At 45.6% G+C, this 27,493-nt stretch overlaps 1 protein-coding gene across 11 annotated transcripts in view; it reads left to right on the forward strand.

Annotated features, from left to right (window-relative positions):
• Nucleotides 1–80: 80 nt before the first annotated feature.
• The window catches only part of LOC108176026 (guanine nucleotide-binding protein G(olf) subunit alpha-like), a 74,905-nt gene continuing 47,492 nt past the window's right edge, over nt 81–27,493 (forward strand). For 3 of the 11 annotated variants that reach the window (XR_011382568.1, XR_011382566.1, XR_011382567.1), the window contains exons 1-4: nt 745–1,003; nt 1,201–1,574; nt 22,976–23,095; nt 23,917–26,444. Coding sequence is in view for 1 of the 11 variants with exons in the window: in XM_051837570.2 (XP_051693530.1) it covers nt 1,306–1,314 (9 nt within the window). In the remaining 10 variants the exon portion in view is untranslated. The other 8 variants (XR_011382565.1, XR_011382572.1, XR_011382569.1 and 5 more) reach the window with 7 other exon arrangements.

Genomic DNA, 27,493 nt, shown 5'->3' on the forward strand with positions numbered 1-27,493 from the left:
ACAGGACGCTTTGACGCTGACGCTCACTGACACTGCATCTGTGACAGCGTCTGCGTTGTAACGTCGTGTATGGCGTCGGCGTCAGCGTCGGCGCCAGCGTGCGTAGCGTCGGGGTCGCGTTCGACGTCGTGGGCGTGGCAGCTAAGTTCATCGGCGGCAGCGGTGAGGAAGGAAGTGGCGGCGGCGGTCTGAGAAGTCGGAGGTCTGCGAGGAAGCAGAGGTAGGTGGGGACGGTGTGAGTGTAGCCCTGGGAAGTGCGGCGAAGGAGGCGGCGGTGCGGGGTGGCAGGGATAGAGGCGGCAGTGGCTGCTCCGTGCGGGGCATCTTGGGTTGGGAAGTGCGGCTGTGCCTCGGCCTCACTGAAGCCTGGAACTTCCTAGGCCGGAAGCCTCAGTGTTCGCTGGAAGCGGTGAACCAGGAGGCCAGGAAGCAGTGGCTGTCGTGTGGGCGTCCCGTGGGACATGGTACTCTGGATGGCGCAGGTCGGTGGCGGGCGGCGGCGCGGAAAGACTGCCGCCTCTATCCCTGCCACCCCGCACCGCCACCTCCTTCGCCGCACTTCCCAGGGCTACACTCACACCGTCCCCACCTACCTCTGCTTCCTCGCAGACCTCCGACATCTCAGACCGCCGCCGCCACTTCCTTCCTCACCGCTGCCGCCGATGAACTTAGCTGCCACGCCCACGACGTCGAACGCGACCCCGACGCTACGCACGCTGGCGCCGACGCTGACGCCGACGCCATACACGACGTTACAACGCAGACGCTGTCACAGATGCAGTGTCAGTGAGCGTCAGCGTCAAAGCGTCCTGTACGGCGTCGGCGTCAGCGTCGGCGTCGGCGTCAGCGTGCGTAGCGTCGGCGTCAGCGTCGGCGCCAGCGTGCGTAGCGTCGGGGTCGCGTTCGACGTCGTGGGCGTGGCAGCTAAGTTCATCGGCGGCAGCGGTGAGGAAGGAAGTGGCGGCGGCGGTCTGAGAAGTCGGAGGTCTGCGAGGAAGCAGAGGTAGGTGGGGACGGTGTGAGTGTAGCCCTGGGAAGTGCGGCGAAGGAGGCGGCGGCAGCGGCGGTGAGGGGTGGCGGGGATAGAGGCGGCGGTGAGGCGTGGCGGGGATAGAGGCGGCGGTGGCGGCTCCGGGTCGGACGTCCTGGGCGGGGAAGTGCGGCTGTGCCTCGGCCTAACTGAAGCCTGGGACTTCCTAGGCCGGAAGCCTCAGTGTTCGCTGGCAACGGCTGCAGCGGCAGTGAACCAGGAAGCCAGGAAGCGGCTGCTGTCGTGTGGGCGTCCCGTGGGACGTGGTGCTCTGGATGGCGCAGGTCGGTGGCGGGCGGGGCGGAGCGGAAAGATACCGCGGGGCGGCTCTGGTGCAGAGTCCGGGGTCAGCAGCGTCGGGCGGCCGGGAAGGAAGCAGCAGGTAGGGGCGGCGGTGCTGACGTGATGGGCAGCCGCGGCGAAGGCGGCGGGGCCTCAGTGACGCTGGGGCGGCAGTGAAGCAGGCGGCTGTGGCTCTGCGTTGGGCAGCAGAAGAGAGAGAGGGCGCGGTGGCGGCTTGAGTTGGCCGTGGCGTGGGCATCAGGTGGGCAGTACGGATTAACAGGTTGGGTCCGGACACGTCACAGCAGTCGTAATCTACTAAATGAAGGGGAAGGAAGCTAGGCAGGCAGTTGCGAGGGGGTTTTCTCTAGCTTGGAGAGTGCCCCTTGCCCTGGCTTTAGGCTCACAGCCTGTGGGCGTCATTTGTCAGATGCTTGGGGGCGCACGTTTGATGTGGGAGTTCAGTTTCTGCTTGGGATGTCTGTGGCCTGTGTTCCAGCGTCTGGATTGGAACTCTGGATCGTTTCCAGTTCCAGCTTTCCTGCTGAGGTGTGTCCTGGGGAGACAGCAGGTGATGGCAAGTGTCTGGGTACTTGTCAGCCCCATGGGAGACTGAGTTCCTGGCTCTTAACTTTAGCCTGACCCAGTCCTAGCTGCTGCAGGCATGTAAGGAGTAAGGGAGTAAATGGGAGAGCTCCATCTCTTTGCCTCTTAACCAACTAAAGTTAAAATTCTTCCAAAGTGGGTGGTTTCTATGTATTCTTAAGATTTATTTCAGAGGCAGATATTCATACCCATGCGTGTACATGCACACACGCACACACGCACACACACACACACGGCAAGAAACAGCCATAAAGAGGATTCTCATCTGCTGGTTGACTTCCCAATTCCCACAACTGCTGGGCCTGAGCCTGGCTGAGTTGAGGACTGGAGAACTCACTCCGTGTTCCCAGCAAGGGTGATGGGTACCCAAATGCCTGAGTCCTATCCACTGCCCTCCAGGTCCACATTACAGGAAGGTAGACGCAGGAGCCAGAAACAGCTCCCCGATTTCTTGAGCAATCACAACTGCCTTCCCCATCCACCTTAACAGGAAGCTAGAGTCAGGAGCCGGAGGTGGATACTGAACCCGGGTTCTTCAGGGATGGGATGCAGGTGACCTTAATTGGCTTGGTAACCAAGATTTCAAATCCTTGTCTCTCTGAATTCGAAAAACCATGACAGTTTAGCAACAGTTTTAAAAGGAAATTAAGAACTTACAATGTGTTTTAATTTCATTTCCTTCATATATTTATTTCTCTGCATATACTCTTCATCTTTCTCATGTGTACACACATTTTATGTAAATACTTTGGTACTCTGTGAAGCTTCGTGATGTAGCTTTTTTTTTACCATATCCTGTTTATAGTTAATACATTTCAATAATTCTTACTTATTGAATGTACCTTATTTACTTAGTTCTATACTGCGTTTTTGCAGTTTGTTTGGCAAATGGGTAAGCGGTGATGTGGGGAACAAATGGATGTGCGTCGGTTTTCTTTGTATGTCTTTACTTTTTTTCTTTTAATTAGTGTTTAGCAGACTCAGTGTGTTTTGTAGACACAGCTGTAAGAACACCATGATATTGCCTTCCTCCCTCCCCCTTTCTCCTTTCCACTGTGTTTCCTTCTTCTTTTTCTTTCTGTCTTTGGTTTAGATTTTGAGCCAATTTTCAAATTACATTACAGTAAAAAGGCTGAATACTTCACTAGATAAGTTTAGCGAGTAAAAAACAAAATTATACCAGTTTAGTGAGACTATAGACACCGAGTGTAAACAGTAATTGAACGGAGAAATGAGCGTTTCATCCCTCTGTGGTAAATCTTTAAGTAGCTGTAGATCATTGAAACTGTGGTAGGATAACATTTTTAACCATCGGTTTCACAAAGGCATAAAACAAAGTTTTACAAACTGTATTCGCATCAGTACTGATACACACAAACATTTCTTTCTGTTCGATTCCCTGAGATTCCTCCCAGCAGTGTCTAAGTGTTCCCCTTTCCCCACATCCAAGCCAGCACTTGTTCCTCTGTTGTTTGGATTTCAGCCATTCTAATAGGGGTAAGGAGATACCTCATTGTGGTTTTGATTTGAGTTTCCCTGAAGCCTGGAGATGTTGAGCATTTTTTCATATGTTTGTTTGCCATTTGTATTTGTATTTCTTCTTTCTGAGAATTGTCTCTTGAAGTCCTTTTCCACTTCCGAACTGGATTGATTTTGTTGTTGTTGACTTTGTTAAGTTGCATGTGTATTTGGGATATTAATCCCCTGCAACTATTTTTTCCGTTCTGCTGTACGTCTCTCCACTCTAATTGTCATGTGCTTTGTTTCTGAGTTTGATATAGTCCTGTTTCCTTAGTTTTGCTTTTGCTGCCTGTGCTTCGGGGGTTCCCATCCAAGAAGTTGTTCCCACACCATCGTCTTTGAGTGTTTCCCCACGTTTTCTTCTAGCAGCCTCATAATGTCCATAATGTCAGGTCTTAAATTGGGTCCTTGATGTATCTTCAGTTGATTTTTGTATGTGAAGAGAGATATGGATCTACTTTGGTTCTTCTACGTATATGCATTCAGTTTTGCCAGCGCCATTTTGAAAATATTATCCTTAACGCCACTGTGTGGTCTGAGCACTTTTGTCAGAAGTCAGCTGGCTATCTGTATGCAGATTAAATTCTGGGCTCTCTCGTCTGTCCCATTGAGCTACGTGTTGGATTTTATGCCATTACTAAGCTGTGTTAATTACTGTAACTTTGTAGAATACTTTGAAATCGAGCATTATGATTCATCCAGGTTGGGTTTTCTTGTTCCAGATCACTCCAACTGTTTGTGGCCTTTTGTGATTCCACATGAATTTTCTTTCAAGATTTTACTTATTTGAGAGGTAGAGTTACAGACAGTGAGAGGGAGAGACAGAGAGAAAGGTCTTCCTTTCCCTGGTTCACTCCCCAGATGGCCGCAACGTGCAACATATTATTGTTGCTATACCCTATTCAGCCACGTTGGATCTGTTCTGTATTTTCTTGGAAATGAGGTTATTTTTTCAAAGTGTGTTAGTATTTGTATACCTTTAGTATTAAGGCCTATATGTAACTTACAGATCCCTTTGTCTATACCTTACTTCTTGACAGTGAAAAATGGGGGAGAAACACAGAGGATATACAAACAGCATTTGAAAAATTTTAAAAAATCTGATTTACCATCAAGCTATTCTTCAAACTAGCTGTATTTTTTATTTCATTTTAAAAAAAGGAAACCAGCACTTCCTACACTGAATTTAATCAGATAAAGCTTTTCTTTCATTGTGTGAACTCACAGGCTCGTTATTGTTTATTCAGCAAAACTTTGAGGGCCTAAGTACCCCACTTCCACTAGTAGCTCTTCAGAAATTCACATTTTTGGAGGTGAATCACACAAAACGATGTTTTTGGTATAGTCTTGTGAATAAGTATGGATTCTCTGTGTAAATTCTCTTGGGTGGCAGATAACTAAGTGGGAGTGTGGAGCAGAGAGAATCAATTCTTTTTCAGTTTCCTGTGGGCGCATTTCCTTTTATTAAATTATAATCAGTCAGAATTTTATTAAATTATAATCAGTCAGAGGCATGGGGACGTGAGCAACTGCTTGCTTTAGTTTTGAGTAATGCATCTCTGTAGAATCAACAGGTGCAGTGGCATACAGGAAAGGACTTTGGAGACCAGAACAGCGTCTTCCTCTAAATGAGTTCATTGTTTGTATCAGCACAGTATTCTTGTGCACTAAGTTTACACTACTTTTGTCATATGCTGTTTTTTTCTATTCGTCCTACATTTTAAATTGAAATGTTTCTTGTATTTTTTTTAGTATTCTTTAAGTTCCTTATTTTGGTGAAATTATTAAGTGGACACCTTTAGATTTTCCTAACATCTTGTGGCTCCATAGACACTCTATGGTATTTTAATTGATTTTCAGTCTTTTTTTCTATTGACACTGGCAGTTTTGCACAGACACTATGATATGTTCTTGGTGCATTAATAGGTTGGTTTGAAAGTCCATGATGCATCAGTTGTTTTTGCGCAAATTTGCATTTTTAAAAACAAGCGTTCGTAGTAGAACTGGATTGTTATTTTTCAATTTGTTATCTTCTGTGGAATAGAAACCACCAAAACAGGTAGTGAAATACGCTTTTGCATTTTTTATGCACCTTAGGTTCTTGTTGTCTAGAATTGTCACAAAAGCCTTGTAGCATTTTAATGATTGGGTAAATTGAAGAAAAGTGAGATTGTCACGCTTAGGGAAAATACAAGTTTTCTTTAACTGTGCATCTCAGTATTCAGTGTGTATGTTGATCAACTGAGGGTCTTGTTAACATGCATATTCTGCTTAGCACTCCAGGGCTGGGGCCCAAAACTCTGCCTTTGAACAAGATCCCAGGTGACAGCCATGCTGCTGGCTTTGTTTGAATATACGAATTAGTGTAAACTGTGAGTTCATTTCTGGTAGCCTCATTTGACAATGATGTGAAATCAACCTCAGTGTTTTTTTAGCCTAATATACCCAAAGTACTATCATTTCAACATTTAATTGATATGCTGAAAACTGTTAAGAGATTTCTTTAGTTTTTTTGGACCAAAGTGTTTAAAATCCAATGTATATTTTGCATTTACAGCCCATTTCAGCTTGGACTAGTCACGTGTAGTGTGTCCAGCATGTCACCCAGGATTGGTAGTGGCCACCTGCTGGGCCAGTACAGTGCTGGAGTATACTATCTAGATCAGCCACTCCCTTGTAGTCCTATAAAAAAAAGTTTCATGTGCCTCATTTCTGCTCTACTCTATTTATGCAAAGCAAGGTCGGGATTGATGGGACCTTGAGCTATAGGGTGCAGCTCGTTTTAATTTTATTCTTTGTAAGTGCACATTCATTATAGAAGACTTGGACAATACAGGGAATGGAGGAAAAATCAAATTACATCAAATCCGGTCATTGAGTCAATTGCTACTTTTCCCCAGGAGGAAATTTTTATGCCATGAAGTACTAGGGTTGTATAAAACCTTTCCAGATCACTTTATAAAACTTGTTTTATACACCTGTATTTAGTATTTACATAGTGGATTCAGCAGAAGGTTGATGTTGACAGTGTCAGTCTGAGAGGACTGACCAGGAGTACTTTTAGTGTTCAGGGAATAGTAATACTTACCTTTACCCTTAACTAATATGTGATGTAATCTTTTAGTTAGGTTTAAGTTTGAGTACCTGTACTTGGACGACACTGGGCACACTCCTGCGTTTTTGTATATGTTTTCTTGGGAGTGTTACAGATTTGACTGACATCCTGTATATATAATACTTTTAAAGCAGTTAGTTAAATGCTTGGTCATTAATGCCATAAATTATTAGATATACTCTTACTCAACTGGATGTGCAGTGTCAAGGAGCAGTCATTTGTCATTATTTGGGACACTGACACCCAATCTTGGAATATTGGAATGCCTATTTTGCAAGATCTGGTTCCACTCCCATATGCTGGGTGAGGTTGGATCACTTCCGCATATGTGGTATACCTGGCTTGAATTCCTACCTTAGTTTTCCTCACCATCATCTCCCTAGACCCACAAGTAGTGTGATTTGCATATACATTAAGTAGTCGAGTTAACACCCTGGGGCCCAGCCATCTAATGCCCAGCAGTAGAACTAACGCTTGACAGCAGAGACGGTTCTGCCTGCTGTTAGCAAGACATTCAGTGTGTGTATATTTGACATAGGTACGTAGTGATGGAACAAGGACAGGCGCCTCAGCCACTTTAGGTTTCTGTGACCCTTACCTTCTCTCAAGGGACCAATTGAGTCTCTCAATGTGGTGTTCTCCACCCCACCCCCTGCATTATTCCCCATGTTTGGAAGCCAGGGGGCCAAAACTTGAAAAACTTGTATGGAGAAGGTTACCTCTGTTTACTGCCCCACCCCCACCCCTAGTGCACCTAAGATATAAAAAGGTCCAGCCTATTGGGGTCTGGGCACTCTGCTGTGTATTGTGTGTGTGTGTGTGTGTGTGTGTGTGTTATGTGTGTGTGTGTGTGTGCGCGCGATTGTGCTTGTGTGCTAGCTGTTGGTCACCCATCTCTGCGGATTTGTTTTCTTTGGATAAGCTTTGTGTGGCTGTGAGTTCGTATTCTGTCTTTTCTCTGATCTGCACCCTTTTGCTTATATTTGGTGCCCCGTGTGAGAAATAGAGGAAGGGCCAGCATCTTGTCGCAATCTGCCAATCTCGTATTCTCTGGGTTAGAGCTGTGACCCCCCCCACCCTTCATCTGGACAAATCCTTCCCCTTTTTAGTGTCTCCACCCACCCCTAACCTTCTCTTTCCTACAATCTCCTTTTTCCCTTCTGACCTGGAAGGCCCTGAGAGACGCCTCTCCAGAACATTTTCTCACTCCCGCTTGCACTTCTCATTTGGAGCGAATTCACAGCCAGAGCCTTTGCCTGATCTCATCGCTACATGCCCACATCGGACCTAGTTCTCAGCCCATCAGATGGGTAAGAGAGGTCACTCTCACCTCAGGCATGCTGGGGCGATGCTCGTGACCAGTTCATCCCCCCTCGGAGGGCCTGGGTGTTTAGTTGGTTTCTATCGCTGCCTCCTGTTAGAGGACTCAGGACTTAGGTGCTCGGTTGAGGTGATTTTTTTCCCAGGGAAGCCCTGCTAGAAGAACCTCTTCCCTCAGACCGTAGTTTGCTTAATCCATGGGTTCCAAATTTCAGCTCCCCTCTGGCCTGCCTCTGCAGACTTGCACAAGCTGGGCCTGAAGGGGGAGACAAAGCCAAAGCGATTATTCCACCTCAGCACGAATTTGGTGTTGTTTTTTTTTTTTTTTTTTTTTTTTGTCTCAAGATTCTCCAAGATTTTAATAACTTCACACAGAGAAAAGGCAAATGGTCAGAAGCCCCTATTCCAAGCCTTTTTCCTCCATTGGGGTCAACGTTGCTCACTCTAATTTCTCATGGAGGAAGAAGGCCTGGAGCCACCCCTTAAATCGTCAGCCTGCCCACCCCTCCTTTCTCCCACACCTGATAAGCTGGCCTTTCAGGAACACAACTCTTTGCTCACTCCATTCCCCCTCTTTCTCTGGTGCCTCCTTTTCCCTCTCCATTGGCAACAAGGAAAGTTAGCACCCTTCCAGCCTCTTCTCCCCGGAATTCTCTTTATCCTGCTCTTCCTGAGGGAGATCAAACTCTCTGTAAGCTCTCCGTCCCTCCCTCATATCCTCCTCTCTGAGATCCTGGCCCGGGAGTGTGACCCTCCTCCCTGCCCACCCCAGGGTCCTCCCAAGAGTCCATCTGGTGATTCCTGTCTGGCCAACCCACCTGATTCCCCTTCATTAAGCCCCCCTGAGGTCAGCTTTTCTCATTCCAAGCCCAAAAACCAGAGAAACACTTGGAATCTCCCCTAGAACCCTCGACTTTCCCTTCCACTGTTCTCTCAGGGATGCTGCAGCCTCTGGACCATGACCCTGTCATCACCCTTCCCCCTGTCTGGCTCTTCCCCACCCCTGTCACCGGCAGCCAAAACTTGCTCTTTCCTCTCTTACTGACCTCTCCTCTCCAGTCTCCTCTGCCAGTCCCTCCCCCTGGGTGTAGAAAGATAGTGTAAAGGCTAGCAGAATGTGTATTGGCTCTGGAAAGCTCTGCACCTGAGACATGCCAAGCTCCAAAGACAATGCACTGTAAACTTCAACTAGGAGCCTTTCTCACGTGTGCCCACCTTCTCAGGGTCCATGTGGTGCTCAGCACCTCCCCCAACAAGAGCTTAAGAAAGGACTCTGCCTGCTGCTCAGATGCAGTGAAGCCTGACTTCAGCACCACCACCCACACTCCCACATGCCACCCTCTGTCCCACAAGCTAAGCCCCTGCTCTCTTTACGGTCCCCCCGTTTCTGCCCTAATTAAAATAGTCTTCTCTACCCATCGCTTCCCTCCTCCTATGAACCCGAAAATCCTGAAACTTAATGTAATGGAGCTGCATCTCACACTGCTCCTCTCACATCTAAATTCTCTCTTGCACAAAGACAGAACCTCTTTTCCAGCCATCTCTAATAATATGTTTCGCAGAGCTATCAAAAAAAAAAAAAAAAAAACTGAGGAGCAGGGGTGAGTCCTGAGCAACTGTGTTCCAAAGAATGCTCCATGCCTAGTCGCCTTCCATCTTTTCCCCTCCCTTGTCTAGTGGCAGACAAAAATCTCTCTGCTAGTAACAAACTGTTCTGTCACTCTCCTGTACTGTGTCATATGTGTGCATGTATTGTATGTCCACATGGGAAAATTTATTAACAGCTCTCTGTTTCAATTGGGTTACACTTGTGTTAGACATTTGAGAAGTATTTCCAACTATATGTACTCTTTAACATTGGTTGAAGGCATTGGACCTTTCGGTAAATGTTTTCATAAGTTATTTGACAGCTGAAATGTTTGCTAAGTTTTCACGGGATTTTAAGTTATTGACAGTAAGCAGTCTGGAAATCTGACTTGTTCCCTCATTTCTCTAGTCTCTTCAAGATGGGAAACTGATTCTATTCTGCAGGACTCCCCATCAAGGTGTACAGTTTGATCTTCAGACCTTATATTAGACAGTTTCGATAGGGTGGACTCAAGGTTTTGATCTTACATAGAAGAACATAGCTCTCCTCATTGGCATCATCTTACCTCACAGGAAGAATATTGTCGTAACATGCCTGTGACCGTAGATTGCTAGCTCAGGCCACCAAAGATTAGCGACGGGATTGAGCGCCCCCTTGGCTGCCATTCCTAAAGGCTGCTCCTGGGTTCTACTTTAACAGAGACCAGGAGAAAGAGGAGTGAGTGAGGCAGCAATAGCAATGTAAAGTTAGGTGGCAGGCCAGTTAATGGCCACTTTACACCATGATCTGCCATCAAGGAGACCCAGCCAGGCCAGTCCACCCTTGAATGGCACCTGTTTAGGAAATGAGGGGTCAGGGCATTGGGCAAGTAGCTGTCATGAAGAGCCCTGTCGGCTGTGACAAGAGCCAGGCCACTGGAAAACGGAACTGCCCTCGGGGTTGAAGGACTCCTGGGTCAGAACCGCAGACCCTGTTGGCCCCAGGCTAAAAAGCGTTTCCCTCTGCCCAGCTCCCAAAGTAACCACCGCCATCAGGAGGACAGCCTCGGGTCAGCACCAATCAAGGCAGATGCCACCTCTTCAATACTAACTTCCTATTCAGTCCAGCCCTCCTCCCCGGCCAACAAGGTAATGGAAGTCAACGGGGTGTCTTCCCCAAGGGGGTTCCCATCTCCCTTGCTATGTCTCATCCAGGGCTACATGTGAAGAGACAGGCAGGTCTGGACCTCACAGATTCCTTGGCCATGCCTTAAAACACACCTGCTTATTACTGAACCCCTTCTGTCAGTTTCCATTTGCATCTCAGTAGGAAAACTCCCTCCTTTCTTAGATCCTGTAACAATGACTGTGTCCTGTGGCTTGCACCTTGTGTTTCTAATCTGCTTGTTAGACACCCTACACATGGAGTGGTCAGGCATAAACCTGTCTTCGCATTAACTGGACAGGACTCTTTCTTTCCTATATCCCCCATTGTCCTCATTTTGGCATCGTTCCCACCATGGGCAATGTTTCTGGTTTGTCTTTTTATCCTCGTAATCGTTAGCTGCTATTCCTACCATGTACAACATGTACATGTTTCAGAAGCCCTTACAGGAGGCTGTGACTGCTGTATCTCGAGCCGTCACGCAGGAGCAATACAAGGCTGCTTGCTCTCTCCTTCTCCAATCAATCTGATTCAGCGTATAGATACCCTGCCCCACGTCTACACCCCGTATCAGCAGGAAGTAGCCAGAAAGAAACCAGCGCCCCGCTTCCTTATCTATACTCAAAATCAGGATTGATGGAACAAGGACAGATGTCTTAGCCATTTTAAAAAAACTCCTGGTTACTCATGCCTTCTTTCAAGAGACCAGTTTCATCTCACATCCTATTGTTCTCCCCTCCACCCCCCACCGCCTGCATTCTCCTCAGGTTTGGAAGCCAGGAGGCCAAACTTGAAGAACCTGTATAGAGATGCTCATCTCCACCTGCTACCACCCACACCCACCATTAGCCCACCTAAGATTTAAAAAGGCCCTTCCTGCTGGGGTCTGGGCCGTCTGCCACGTGTTCAGTCTGTGTGCTCGCTGGCAGTTGGTCCAACTCTGGGAGTTTCTTTTCTTTGACTAAGTTTGATCTGGCTGTGAGTTTGTATTGTGACTGCTGTGGATCTGCACCCTTTCCCCTGCATTTGGTGCCCAGTGTGAGGAGGCACTGCTCTGTTTAGTCTTTACTTCAATGTTTGTATGACAATATGTCAGAAACAACCTGACGCTTGGCAGCTTCTGCAAGGTTCTGGCCTGTTCTGCAGTCTGTTTGGTGTGTGTGTTGGGGGGGGGGGGGCGGTGCTGATAGTCAAAAAGCAGACTAATACTAGTAAACATATGTTTCTCTGGGGTGTTTTGGATAGGATGCAAAGTGATGAAAAAAATTTTTTGCACTTAATGGTTGGGTTTTGAAAAATGGTTTTTTGGTTTTATTTATTTAAAAGACATAAAGGCACAGTACAGATAGTGACAGAGTGACGGGGGCCTGGGGTTCTTCCATCCACTGGTTCGCTCCCTAAATGATTGCCATTGCCAGGGCTCGCCAGAGCAAAAACCTTGAGCCTGGAATTGCATTGAGGTCTTCCGTGTTGGTGGGAGAGCTCGACTATTGAGACATCTGCTGCCTTGCTGGGCACATTAGCTGGAGGCTGGATCAGCAGTGGAACAGCTGGGACTCGAACCAGTGCCCGTATGGGATGCTGGCCTCACAGGCGGCGGTTCATCTGCTGTGCCTCAGTGCTAGCCCAAGTGAGGAGCAGGTTTGCAGACAGTTTCCGGGTTCATGGGAGTATCTACCTGTTGATTGTGAAGAGATGCATTCTGGTTTGGGATGGCTAGGGAAGTAGGAATGTAGAGTGAGGTAAGTTGAAAGGAGTAGGGTTCTCTGTGACCTTCTGCCTTCTCCTGAGGTTTTCTGCTGGTTTCTGTTCCTGCTGTCTCTTGGCCCTTGGATAATCAAAAGCATTTGTGTTTAAGGCTGAATACACAAGTACCTGAATCTGTTATCATGAGACACTGAATTGACAAAGGCTACCGAGTGTTCATGCACGCAATTTCCCTTTTTAAAGCTCTAGGATTATTGATTTAAGTTTCACATGGTTTTTAAATAGAGTGTGTATGACTTTAGTTAATATTTTAGCCCTCCAAATGTCCCATTTAGTTGGATCTGGACTAGTTTTATACATGCCTGCATGTAAATTTTTAAGCTTTGCTAGTTTGTTCACAGTGCATAGATTCTCACGCAGAGTTGTCATTTTGTTACCCAAGCCTAAATGTAATTTAGGTTTTAATTTGTCTCCTATTTAAGCCCAGATCTACTTTCGTTAAATCTAATTTCATGGCTTTTCCCAATTATCATATTCTTTTTTATCTCTGATAAAATGAAATTTAATTGTGAAAACTGAAAGTTTTGAAAAATAGTCACATCTTTAGATGGCACAGAGATCTCTGCCCATTGGTCAAAGTCTTTATATAATAAATATGTAATATAAAGCTTTTATATTGACTTCTACTTGATCTGCATTTTTCTTACAAGTACAGTAAACTTTCTAATGTACTTGGTTTCATTTTTTGCTTACGAAGCTTTATGTGTCCTGCCTCTGTGTTTGCATAAGTGTTTGTAACTTTTTGTCACTCATTGACTGAAGCTATATGTGGGGACATGCCTGAAGAATGGCTTCCTTGTTGTTGTTAAAATTTTATTCATTTTGGCCGGCGCCGCGGCTCACTAGGCTAATCCTCCGCCTTGTGGCGCTGGCACACCGGGTTCTAGTCCCGGTCGGGGCGCCGGATTCCGTCCTGGTTGCCCCTCTTCCAGGCCAGCTCTCTGCTGTGGCCATGGAGTGCAGTGGAGGATGGCCCAAAGTACTTGGGCCCTACACCCCATGGGAGACCAGGAGAAGTACCTGGCTCCTGCCATCAGATCAGCGCGATGCGCTGGCCACAGCGCGCCAGCCGCGGCAGCCATTGGAGGGTGAACCAACGGCAAAGGAAGACCTTTCTCTCTGTCTCTCTCTCTCTCTCTGTCTACTCTGCCTGTCACAAAATTAAAAAAAAAAAAGATTTATTCATTTGAAAGGGAGGATTACAGAGAGGCAGAGAGATTGAGAACGCTGGTTCATTCCCCAAAGGGCTGCAGTGGCCAGAGCTGTGCCGGTCCAAAGCTGGGATCCAGGGTTTCTTCTGGTCTCCCGTGTGGATGCAGGGCCCCAAGGATTTTAGCCATCTTATACTGCTTTTCCAGGTCATAGCATAGAGCTTGATTGGAAGTGGGACAGCCCGGACTCAAACCAGCACCCGTGGGGGATGCCAGCACTGCAGGCGGCGGCTTTACCAGTTTTGAAACAGCGCGGGCCCCGGGAATGGTTTCTTGAATTACGTGTGTGCGTGTGTGTGTGTGTTTGTGTGTGTGTATGAATAATAGAGCAAGGTTTTTATCCACTGATTCACTCGCTGGATGACCACAATGGCCAGGCCAAAGCTAGGAGCCAAGAACCCAATCCAGATCTCCCACATGGATGGCAGGAGTCCAGGCACTGGGGTTGTCTTCTGCCCTCCCAGGTGCATTAGCAGGGAGCTGAATCAGAAGCCAAAGAGCCAGGATTCAAAACCTTAAGTCCCATATGGGAAGCTGGTGTCCCAAATGCAGCTTAACCCCCTGAACCACACCTCCAGATCCACTCAGATTTATCCAGTATCAGACAGAATCTACTTTGTATTACTGATCATTAATCTCCTTTTCACACAACATTTGCACTAGTAATGTCTCAGCGAATGCTGATAAATTGGTGTTTGGAAAGCAGTATGGAAATAGATCTCAAGAATGCAAGGTGCAAAAGGAAGATTGAGCCAAGGGATCAGAAGATTGTTTCTCAGGTCCGTAATTTATATCCTGCAAGAAAGTAGAATTAGCAGACAACAGGTATGCCCGTGTGTTACGGAGTAACCCTTCCATGTTGTCTGTTGGCAAGGGTTTTTCATGAGGGGCTTTTCCATGAGCTTTCTGAAGTTCACATGCATGGATTTAAAAAATAAATTGCACCTGCAAGTGGCCCCAAGTGATGACCTGATTGGCAACAACCAGGAGAGTCAAGATATAAGTTTGAATCAAAATGTCATCACCAACAGCCGTACATCAACTCCCAAGAGAATCATGTTAAGAAAAAGACTCAGTTTAAGCTCAAGTCCTAGTCCAAAACTGATTAACAAAAAGGTGAATTGCTCAGGAATGAAACCAGAAGCATGCAATATATTTCAATATGTGAAAAAAATTGCACCAAAGTAAATATGTAAATGTCATTTTCCACAAACTTCAGCAAATACTCTTGTACTTTTAATTGTTTTAATCTTTGTTGGAACATAAGCTCTCTGAGAAGGCAGAACATTTTGTTTTGCTCAGCAGGGTGTTAGAAGTGCCTAGCACATAGTGTGTGCTCATAAACATCTGTCAGCTTTATTGAAACACAAAATTAGCCCCAAGCCTCGCGTTAAACACAGTTAGTTAGATGGTTCTATATTGAAAAACAGTGCAGTCCTAGGTGCAGAAAGAAATTTGTTCCAATTTTCTGATCTCGTGTAACAAGTCATCCCAGACGTTGTGGTTTAAATGGTACTTATTAATTTCCCAGTATTTGGGGGATGGCTGGGTGGTTCTTACTTGGAGTTCTTGTGTGTATAGTCTGGTGGTGGCTGGGCTGATGGTTCCTTCATCATGAGGCTGTTGAAAGCTGGCAGAAAGTAACCATTTCTTCCTCCAGGTGGTGTCTCCACTTGGCTCACTTCTGCTTCCTCACAACATGGGCAGTAGGAGTGATTTCTTACACCATAGCTGGATCCCCATAGAGCCAGTGTTAGGAGAGGCCCAGGTGGCAGCTGTCTTGCTGCCTTAGAAGCCTTAAGATCATTTATGCATGTTCCAGGAAGGAAAGGATTCATCTACTCACAGGATGTTAAACTCACGATGTTATTGACAAAGTGACCTTCTGAACAGAATGCCATGGAAAATATGGAGCAGATAGTGTTGAACGGTAATTAAGAGTGAAACGGTGTGTCTGGTTAGGTTGCCTTGGGCAAGCCCTGACTTCACCATACACCAGTTCTCTTTGACACATCTTGGCCATTTCAGGTTCAGTTTCTCACCCATAATAATGAATAAGCCCATTCAAATTGCATCGTTAGATTATTCTGCCATTAGGCATGTTTTGGTGGAACATTTTGAGACTCTTTGTAAAAGGAACATGGAAGCTAATATAATCAAACTAATTAATTGTATTTGGAATATTGTTTTTCTTGTCACTTTGACCACTAAATAACTTTAAAAGTGGAATGAACCAGTGATTGGTTGGTCTTAAGTTTTAGGAATGTAGGGAGATGATCCTTCTTGTCTTTGGCCTTGGGTGCATGCATTACGGTGCAAAAATGCTGCAAAATCATCCCATCCCTGACTTTCTTGAAGTTTACTATTAGATAAATTTATTACAGATCAGTCCTTACTGATATTTAGATCTCTGTTCTTTAATGCTAGAAGTGTACTCCTCAGTGAGCCTGAAGAAAATTCTACTTCTTTGCAATGAATTCTGCTACCACTCCAGATTCATCCTGTTAGCCATCTGATGCAACGTTGAATGAGTTTTCTGAATCAATGCTGGTTTCTTGGAAGCCAAACCATGTAAAGGCTTTCAAAGTTAGAACCTGTACCTATTGTTCTTATGAAGCCAGGCAGGGTCCGTTGATTGGCTTCTGGATAAGTGAAAGTGAAGAATTTGGAGATTGCTTTTGGGACCATTTCCTAATCTTATGCTGAAGCATCAGCTCTGTTTGTCCTGAGGTTATTTCAGGTAGTTAATAGATCTGCCTTCTCTTCATTTCACTTGATCTTAGACAGCAAGGCATTCTGATTGTTGAGCGTTAGTGTGTTTTTATCTTTTTGCTTGTTATCTCTACATTCTTCTGCAATGATGGAGTGTCAGAAGAGGCTCACCGAAATAAAAATCAAAGGACTGTTTTCATTTTCTAGTACTACCTTGTAGATCGTCTGTTCACATAACCATCAGTATTCCACCTTCTTCTTGGCATATTATGAGGGAACCATGAAAGGTTTTAAAAACTCGTAAGAGCATTCAAGTGCAAGTCATTCTTAACAATGGAAAGGAGATAGATGTTGTTGTTTTCCAGTTCTGAAGAAGGTAGACTTCCAGAATGTTTAAGGTGTGCTGGGAATATTATAGGAGATGAAGATCGACTTTTCTGCACCTGGTCGTGAATGTTTTTCAGACCAAGGGTGTGATTTCTGTTCCTCCTGCCTCGTTCTTTTAAATGCTGTAGTCGTTTTCAGTCTTTCTCAGTGAATGTTCTTACTCCCATCTCCCCATACGTTCCACCCAGTATCCGTGTTGACCCACATTTTTTTGCCTTTAAAGAGAGTTACCATCAAGGAGGATGAGCAGACCAGAATCATTGTGGTGGCCAGATTCATGAGGAGTGGTAGGAATCTAAATGATAATTGTGTACACACAGGTCACCATGGGTGCCTTGTGAATAGTATTTCCAATGTGGAATGAAGAGCATTACAGTCTTTGGATAGAACACAACCAGATTACTCAGATACAGTTGTCTCTAGAGATTCACATGTGGGAACTTACCACAAGAAGTGGTAGAAAAATGTGACTGCAAGGTCTTAGTGTAGGCTTTGAAAGTAACGTTCACAGTCATTTCAGTGTTGCTGATGGGAAAATTACTCATGAGGATACGCAGCATTTAGAATGAGTATTTTATAAAACCTAGTAACTCAAATTTCGAGACAATTCGTGATGCGGGAGTCATTCCAAGTATTATATTGTCGTTGTCCATTCATGGAGACGTGCATGGAATCAGGAGCCTGAAAAGAGTGATGGTCTCTATAAGATCCTTCAGTGGGGCAACCAAACTTTGCTTTCATTATGGAAACAGTTGTAAAGGACAGTTTCTTACTTCCCAAATTTCGTGTCATGGGGCTTCTTATTCATGTCAGTCATGAACTCTGGGAAGTGACAACAATCCCAGTTGTGAGTAAAAGGCCCATGGAAGTGACACAGATTTGGGAAAGCCGAGAATTTGTTTGGAAGTTGAGATAAAGAATGGACTCTGGGTATATCAGATGTTTCATACTTTGTTTTTAAAAACAGAATAGTTAACGTGTTTGTAGGAATAGATAGCATGTGAGGATTCAAACTTGACAACATACGTTAGATGTTTTCGTAAAAGCTGCTTTGGTTTTCAGTCGTTTACTCTATTTCACTGCCTTTCCACTCTTGTAAATTAACTATTCAACTGCTACACAGTCTTTATAACTTTATGTTTTACATAATTATAGTCTGTGCTGCTTCATAGTAAGACTGTACTCCACCCAAATTAGAAGCAGTCAAAGAAATTAATTCAATAGCAGTCAAATTCACGTAAGTGAATGCTGGAGGCTCAAGGATGTGTAAGTACTGATTTTGTGCTGCTGGCACAAAACTTCTCTTTATTGGTATTATTAGAAGGATGTAGTATAAGTCTTTGTTAATGAAATCCTCAGAAAGGAGGTGATTAAATAGAACTAAGTACTTCCTCAGCATACATACCACTTACTTGCTGATCGGTATCGGGAAATACTGAATCTGGCTTCTCATGAAACTTTTGGTCCCGGGGAACAAGGTCTTGTAGGTCCATCTTATTAAAGATTTGTTTATTTGAAAGGCAGAGTTGACAGGGAGATCTTCCATCTGCTATTTCACTCCCCAAATGGCCACAATGGAAAGCGTTAGGCCAGGCCAAAGGCAGAAGCCTGGAACTGCATCCGGGTCTCCCAAAGCGGTGCATGGACCCAAACACTTAGGCCTCATCAACTGCTTTCACTGGCAGATTAGCAGGGAGATGGAATGAAGTGGAGCATTGGGACTCGAACCTGTGCTCACGTGGGATGCTGGCATTGTGGGCTGCGGCTTAACTGACCGTGCCATAGTGCCAGGTCATATCAGGCCCATTTCTAAAACATTGGAGATCTTTTGGGAAGATCACTTCGGTCAGACCTGCTCGGTAAAGCAATCCCAACAGAGTTCCTTTCCTCTGCTGCTTCACTGCTCGACTGCCTGCAACTGCTGGGGCTGGGCCAGGCCAAAGCTAGGAGCCGGGAACTCAGTCCAAGCCTCCCACGTTGGAGGAAGGGAACCAGATGATTGAGTCAACATCTACTGCCTCCATGTGTGTGCATTAGCAGGAAACTGAATCGAAACTGGTGCTTGGTCATGTATGGAATTTGGATTTCAAACCAGGGTTTGGTTCCCATCTGCATCACGTACTCTAATCTGTCATTAAAATGTTGTAATCTGTGTATGCCTTCATTCTGCTTCTGTTTTCTCCGTTGCAGCCTTACACTTCTAGTCATCTACGAGACCCTCATCCACCCAGTTTCCACCATTGCACCACCATCCCTCCTACTCTATGTTAGCTTCAACCTACTTGAGGGCCTACATACTTGCCTCCCACTCTGTCCTCTCTGTATATCCTCCCATTCCTACTGGCCCACCACATTGGACTCACTTTCCTCCCCACCTTCATACCAGCCTCATCATCTTGGTTGGTCCTGCACACCAGCCTCACCCGCTTGTCAAGGCCAGCCTCACTCTACCTCTGATCCACAAAAACAGCCACACCTTATCCTCATCTTCCACCTCCGTTGTATTTCCCTTGTTTCCCCACCACAACTTCACCCTTCTTCCAGACTTCCACATCCGTTTCATCCCCACAGTTTTCTACCATATCCTCAACCTGTCTGTGGGACTCTACACCAGCCTCAACCTCTTTTTTGGGCCTACATCCTGGCCTCCCACCCTTTGCAATTCACAATGGGTTCAGCTTCCTTCTGGCTACCATAGTAGAATCACTTTCCTTCTGACCCTCCAGCCAGATCTCACTCTCCTGGCCCTGAAAACCAGCCTCACCCTCCCCTGGTCCTCGGTACGAGCCTCGCCCTCCTCCTGGTCCTCCATGCCACTCCAATCTTACTCTCCTTCTGTTGTTCCACTATAGCCTCACTCTTCTAGCCCTTCACATGGGTTTCATCCACCAAATCTGCCATAACTCCAACTTTCTATGGTACACCAGCTTCATCTTCCTTGTGGGCCTCCATCCTGGCTGTGCACTGCTTATATGCCACTGTGACTTCCAACTTCCTTCTCATCCTCAGTGCCAGCCTCTCCCTCCTTCTCATCACCAATGCCACCCCCACCCTCCTCGTTCTCTATGCCAGCCTCGCATTCTTTCTATTTCTTGACACTGTCCTCACCTTCCTTTCGTGGCTCATCCCTGGGATAACCCTTCTGGTGATCCCCCACCTAAGGATCGCTTTCTCTCTGGTCTTCCGTCCAGTTTCTACCCTCTCTATAGTCATCCACCTAAGCCTAGCCTTCATCTGGTTCTCAACCCAAGCCTTTCCTTTGGACCTCAGTAATAGCCTCACGTCCCTCCTAGTCCTCCACACCAGTCTTCTTGTCCTGTTTCTCCACTGCAGCCTTACCCTCCTTTGAGTCCTCCACCTGTGCCTCACCTGCCAACTCTTCACCATGGCCTCACCTTCCCTGCTGGGCAGTACACCAGACTCAACCACCTTGGAGGCTTCGATCCTGGCCTCCCTCTCCTTGGACTCCCTATTGCCCTCACTTTACGTCTGTTCCACCTCATTAGACATACTTTCCTTCAGACTCTGCAGCCCAGCCTCGGCCTCAGCCTCACCAGCAGATGGAAGAACCAGTGATGGAATGTCTCTCTCGCTCTCTCTTTCTCTCTTTCTCTCTGTCTCTCCCACCCCTCTTTTCAAAGAAATCATTTTAAAAAAGAGAGAGAGATCAGATTCAGGAGCCGCAGGCAAGGATTAAACTCAGATATTCAGGATGCTTGTGTCCCAACCACTGGACTATATGCCTGCTCCATTTTGTAACATTTTAAATGTTATTTGTTTAGTAGTTGTCATGGAGTTTGCAACATGCATTTACAGTTAATCTCAGTCCATTTTCAAATATTCTGCTTCCTAGATGCTGTGAGTGCCTCATAATAACAAAATATTCCCCATCTCCTCTCATTCCTTCAACCCACACGCATATTTTCCTTGCAGTGATAGAAAAATATATACACATGTAATATGTAAATATGAATATATATGAATATTATGCATGACATTTTTGTGTGTATTGCATATATAGCTTAAAATCATATATAATCTAATGTGTTGCTATCATTATTTTCAGCAATCCTATTAGTAAATTAAGAATAAGAAAAATAAAATTTATATTTTACTGCTATTTTTCTTGTCTTCTCTCATGTTCTTCCTTTTTATGTAGATCCAAGTTTCTGACCTGTATGATTTTCTTCCTCTCCAGAAAACTGTTAACATTTCTTGCAAGATAGTCATCTGGCAACAAAATGTACAATTTTTGCCTGCCAAACATTTATATCTTCTTCACTTTAGAAAGACAAGTCTCAGGATACCAAATTTCATGTTGGTAGTTTTTTCTCTCCATGCTTAAAATATTTTTCTCCACTCAGTTTTTCCTTGTGTGGTTTCTGAGGAGAAGTCAGATATATTTGCTCCCCCATGGATTGTTTTGGCTGCACAAGTTGCATTCAGGACTTGTTTATGGGATACTGCTGTACATAATGAATATCAGGAAGCCTTTGGAGAAGTTGTTTTTGTTTTTTTTTAAGGAAGTATGGGAGGAGATAAGGATCATTTTTTAAAAACAAGCAGACCTGTTTAGACTACATGCTTCTAAGTAATAAAACTAAGCATGGATGTTGGTGAGCTACATCATGCGTGAGATTTAAAATAGCACTCTTAATTAAAAACACAATTTTCAAGAGCATCGGTTAACACAGAGTGTTGAATTTGCCTCTATGCTTTTTCAGTGTACTGCAAAGTAAGCATTTTGGGCAAAGACCACGTGTCAGATTTATCTTTGAATCTCTCTTGCCTGCTAAAGGTAGTTACATGATAGGCCTGAATATGTGCTTAAATGAATCAATTAAGCAATGCAGTCACGCATTAAATTCAAATCAAACTTCATGGTGTTTGATGTCAGAATTGTGTAACTAAATAATGTTAGGTTCTAAAATATCAACATGGTATTTCACTTGGAGAAAATGTAGATTAATGGCTCTGATTTTGAAACTGCTTCCTTCTTTCTCACAAAGTGCAGTAAACCTTGGGTGACAGTCATGAAGCCTCTTCCTACTGCAGCTAAGTAAGGTAGACCTACTATGGCTCATTTCCCTCATTTGTAGCACTGAGTTAGGTTGTCTGAAAAAGAACCAAGAGTTTTGCCATACCATTCTCGTTCGTTCTGGGTTGTCTGGTCTGCATTGATATCTGTTGTGGGGAGCAACTCGGACTAGACTAAGTTACTCGAATTAAGACTTATTCTATGCATCTGCTCTCCCACAATATGGTGCTGGGAGAGGAGTAAACAACTTCTACACAGCTGCCTCCAGTTCGACCAATAACCTGCAGGAGCTGATCCTGCTCCTGATTGGAGGAGAGCAGCGTACTCGGCGTGTGGGTAGCAGAGTTGGGATTGGTGGAAGAGGACTATAAAGGAGGAAAGAGACAACATGCACCAGGAACATCTATCTGAAGGAACATCTAAGGGGAACACCTGAAAGAACACCTGAGCAGCCCCCGAGAGAGCCAGCCGGCGGTGTGCTGCTCCCCCGCGGAAGTGGGGAAAGTGGCAGGGGGAGCCGCCCTTCCACGGAGGTGGAAGGACCAGCAGCAAACCCAGGAAGGGCCGAGCAGACAAAAGAACAGCGCAGGGTCTAGTGTCGTTCCTCCATGAAGAGGGGGAGCAACATCTGTCACAGATTTCCAATCACTACTGGCAAACATTTAGTTTGCTTACTGTATACAGAACAGTTCCAGACTCCGCTGCTAGGAAAGAAAATATATCTCATTTGGAGTTCTACCCTGTGGATACAATTTGAAATAGAATGAAAACCATTGGCATAGAGTCCCTTTTAAAGATTTACCTGTTGTAGAAACATTAGAGAGAAAGCATATTAAGGGCAAAGATAAATATTTACTTAAATGATTAAAACATCTTGAGATTTTTTTGCTATGGCCCTGATGTCATAAAATTATATTTAAGCTATTGTGATAACTTTGAAACCATAGATACAGAGGTTAGTATGCATTGAGAGGTATGTAATGTATATACTGTTTGCTTGCTTGAATTAAGGGTAGCCATTGTATATTTTAAAATATTTTAATGTTGAAATTTTTATGTGGTTTAGAAAATGGAAGGTATGGTCTGTTGAGAGTTGGCCTTAATCCTCAAGTAGGTTGGCTTACACTCAATTTCACATAGGCATAGTAGGATAACTCTAACAGTAGGCTTTGTAAGGCAAAAAGTCTATGAATATCATGGAGAATAAGAATTCCAGGCTTTGTTTTTAGTATTTATTAATTTATTTGAAAGGCAGAGTTACAAGAGAGGCAGATTCAGAGAAAGAGAGAAGTCTTGCATCTGCTGGTTCACTCTCCACATGGCCACAACAGCTGGAACTGCATCAGGAGCCAGGAGCTTCCCTCAGGTCTCCCAGGTGGGTGTAGGGGCCCAAGGACTTGGACCATCCTCTTCTGCTTTCCCAGGCCGTAGCAGAGAGCTGGATCAGAAATGGAGCAACCAGGACTCAAACCAGCATCCATATGGGATGGCGGCACTGTAGGTGGTGGCCCTACCAATTATGCCATGTCACTGGCCCCAGAATTTCCATTTTAACATTTTTTCTTACTTGCATTTCCATCGAAGAAGGGGTTGATGATGACATGTTAGGAATCTATTATTAAATGATGGATAACAGCCCTCCTGCATTACTCCTTGTTTCCAGCTCCGGCAGATTGAATTTACAAATGGTTTTGGTGCTTCTATCACACAGTAAATGATTTTTCCAATGTAAGCCATATTCATTCCTATTTTACTCAATTTTAGCATTAAGACTTAATGATAATGCTAACTAAATTTTTTTAAAAAATTTAATTAAATTGCATTTGCATATGAAAGTGGAGGCAATATTACCTAGTTTATTCTACTTCTAAATATACATAAAATATTCTTGAGGAAACAGGATGGCAGTCAGGTTAGAGAGGGCTAGTTCTTGAAAAGAAAGTTGTAATACTTAATCATTTAGGAGCGGCCATCTGGAAGTATTGATGCTCTTCATTCTTCACAATTATTTAATTATGTTCTAGGTGGCATTTCTTTTTTTTTTTTTTTTTTTTTTTTTTTTTGGACAGGCAGTTAGACAATGAGAGAGAGAGAAAGGTCTTCCTTCTGTTGGTTCACCCCCCAAATGGCCGCTATGGCTGGCACTGTGCCGATCCAAAGCCAGGAGCCAGGTGCTTCTCTTGGTCTCCCATGCAGGTGCAGGGCCCAAGCACCTGGGGCCATCCTTCACTGCCTTCCCGGGCCACAGCAGAGAGCTGGACTGGAAGAGGAGCAACTGGGACAGAATCTGGCGCCTCAACCGGAACTAGAACCTGGGGTGCCAGCATCGCAGGTGGAGGGTTAGTCAAGTGAGCCGCGGTGCTAGCCTAGGTGACATTTCATTGCTTGATGCCTTTTGTGGATATATCATACTTTATACATCCAGTTGCTGAATCACAGTAATAGGCTGATTCCATATTTCAGCTATCGTGAGTAGCACTGCCGTCAACATGGAATGGAAATATCCTTTTGACGCACTGAAGTCATAACCTTTGAACACATACCCAGTAATGGAACTGCGGGATTTTACTCAGTTCTTTTTTGCTAGAGAGACTCCCATACTGTTTTCCATAATGGTTGTGCTAATTTGCCTTCCCACAAATACACTAAAAATTTCACCTGTCTTGAAATCCATGCCACCCTTTGTTATTTTTTGTTTTCTCCATGGTAGTCACTCTAACTAGAGTGAGATGATAATCTTATTCTGGTTTTAACTTGCATTTTTCTCTTGATTAATGATGTGGAGAATTTTTTTATGTAACTATTGGACATGTGCATGTCTTCCTTTGAGATGAGTATGTTAAGTTCTTCAGCCTAGATGAAAAGTTGTTGTTTTTTCTGGTTTTTTGTTTTGTTTTGTTTTGTATTTTTTAGCCCTGGGTTTTTTGAGATAATTGTGTAGTCTGGATATTAACTCCTTGTAGAAAACCTGAGGGGAAGTACAGTGTGGCATTGTATTGGGGACAGGTTTTGTTACTTACTTTTTCACATAGAAGCACAGGCTAGACTGGCCTGGGTAGGTGGCTCAGGGCTGCTCCCACACCAGGAATCTGAAGCAGTGTCAGTGGCCACGGGCTTAGCAGGTTGGAGCTGGATGGACTTGATGCAAGGTGGTGGGCACCACTGGCACAGCACCCCGGCTGGCCACATGGGGGAAAAGGCCCGGGCCCTGCTGCCCACGTGTGACTCTTGGGGTCTTGGCTGCGTTGCCACTTTGTCCCGGGAGGCCCTGCTACATGCTGCTGCACTCTAGGAGCTGGGAGCCCAACAATGCCCTGCAGGTCTAAGGAGCCTGCCCTGGTCCCTGCACTGACTGGAACCACTGGAGAATGAAACAGCCCCAGATAATAGCACTCATGGGCTTGAACAAGGAGCTCAGTGACCTCCTGGACTTTAGCATGATGTTCCTGCTGCCTGTGGCCAGTGGAAAGGGCTGGCCTGTCTCCTTGGCCAGCGCACAGTTCAGAGGAGCAGGTCCGGAGGACTGGCCTGGTAGGGGCTCCTGGGACACTGGCGATCAGAACACCTCCTCCTTCAACCCCGGCCAGAGCTACAGTGAAGGACCCACTTCAGTGAGTCCCATGGCAGCCTTTCTTGGTTCACATTCTTGGGACCTGGGACCTGGGCTTGGAGGCAAGGGCGGTCAGTGGGGCCGGGTACGTATCCCATCTTCTGGAGAGACACGGCTGTTGGCAGCTTGACTCAGGTCAGGTTCCTGACTGGTGAGCTGGCCCTCTGCAGCCCCGGGCCACTGTCCTTCTCAGACATCAAGGGAGCACCCAGTACAATGCCTCCTAACCCAGCAACCCTTGGGGCAGAGCCTCAGGAGGCCACTGGGCCCATAGCCCAAGAATGTCCAGAAGTTTCTACCTGTTCTTCCTTCCTCATTGTACCCTCCCACCCCCAATATAATAAAAATAACTTTTTTAGATTTATTTATTTGAAAAACAGAGTTACAGAGAGACAGAGAAAGAGAGAGAGAGAGAAATTCCATCCACTGATTCACTCTTAAAATGGCCACAACAGCTGGAGCTGGGCCAATCCAAAGCCAGGAACCAGGAGCTTCTTCCAGGTCTCCCACGTGGGTGTAGGGCCCAAGCATTTGGACCATCTTCTGTGTTTGGACCACCCTCTGCTGCTTTCTCAGGAATATTATTAGCAAGGAGTTGGATCAGAAGTGGAGCACCCAGGACTTGAACCGGAACCCATATGGGATGCCGGCACTGCAGACAATGGTTTTAACCATTGCACCACAACACTGGCCTCAATAAGAATCACTTTCTCTCTCTCTCTTTTAAAATAGTCTTTTTTTAACAATTCTTTTAGATTTTTGTTTATTTATTTAAGATATAGCATTACAGGCAGTGGGAAGGGGAGACAGAGAGGTCTTCCATTTGCTAGTTCACTCCCCAAATGGCTGCAATGGCTGGAGCTGCACTGATTGGAAGCCAGGATCTAGGAGCTTCTTCCAGGTCTCCAGTGCGGGTACAGGGGTCCAAGGGCTTGGGTCATCTTCTACTGCTTTCCTAGGCCATAGCAGAGAGCTGGATTGGAAGATGAGCAGCCAGGACTAGAACGGGTACCCATATGGGATGCCGGCGCCACAGGTGGATTAACTTACTGAGTCACAGCACCAACCCCTGAATCACTTTCTTTCTAAGACCAGACTTCTAAGAAAAGGCCAGGTGAGTGAGTTTTTTTGTTTGTTTGTTTGTTTGTTTGTTTTTGACAGGCAGAGTGGATAGTGAGAGAGAGACAGAAAGGTCTTCCTTTTGCCGTTGGTTCACCCTCCAATGGCCGCTGCAGCTGGCGCGCTGCGGACGGCACACCATGCTGATCCGAAGGCAGGAGCCAGGTACTTATCCTGGTCTCCCATGGGGTGCAGGGCCCAAGCACTTGGGCCATCCTCCACTGCCATCCCAGGCCACAGCAGAGAGCTGGCCTGGAAGAAGGGCAACCGGGAAAGAATCCGGCACTCTGACCGGGACTAGAACCCCGTGTGCAGGCGCGGCTAGGTGGAGGATTAGCCTGGTGAGCCGCGGCACCGGCCGAGTTTTAAAAAAAATGTTTTTAGTGTCTGGAGTTCCTGCTTGATAATAAACACTGGCTTGAGTTGCGTTGTGCACAGTAGTTAAGACACTGCTCATGATGCCTGTATATGCCTGTATCAGTGGACCTGGGTTCAAGTCTTTGCTCCACTTCTGACCCAGCTTCCTGCTAATGCACACCCAGAGAGGCCAGATGTTGGCTCAAGTACTTGAATCCCTGCCACCAATGTGGGAGACCTGGATGGAATTCTGGGCTCCTGGCTTCAGCCTGATCCAGCCCTGGGTATTTCAGGCATTTGGGGAGCAGATGGATGGTCTCTCTCTCCTTTTCCAATAAAAAACAAATAAAAGAAACTTTAAAAAAGAAAAAGGTTGACTTTGCTTTTTCCATAAGAAGTATTTTCATTATTATACAAGGGGGGCCTCAGAAAGTTCATGGGAAATTCAAATTGTCATTTGATTTCTTTTTTCCCTAAACTCTTTGAAGCCCACTATATAAGGAAAGCACATTTTTAAAAGATTTGTTGACTGATTAACTTGAAAGGCAGAATGACGGAGGGTAAGGGAGACAGGGAGAAAAAGAGATCTTCCATCATCTGGTTCACTCCCTCAATGGCTGCAATAGCTGGAGGTAAGCCAGGCCACAGCTAGGAGCCAGGAATTCCATCCGGGTCTCCCATGTGGGC

Source organism: Oryctolagus cuniculus, chromosome 15, assembly GCF_964237555.1.
Source record: "Oryctolagus cuniculus chromosome 15, mOryCun1.1, whole genome shotgun sequence".
Lineage (NCBI taxonomy): Eukaryota > Metazoa > Chordata > Mammalia > Lagomorpha > Leporidae > Oryctolagus > Oryctolagus cuniculus.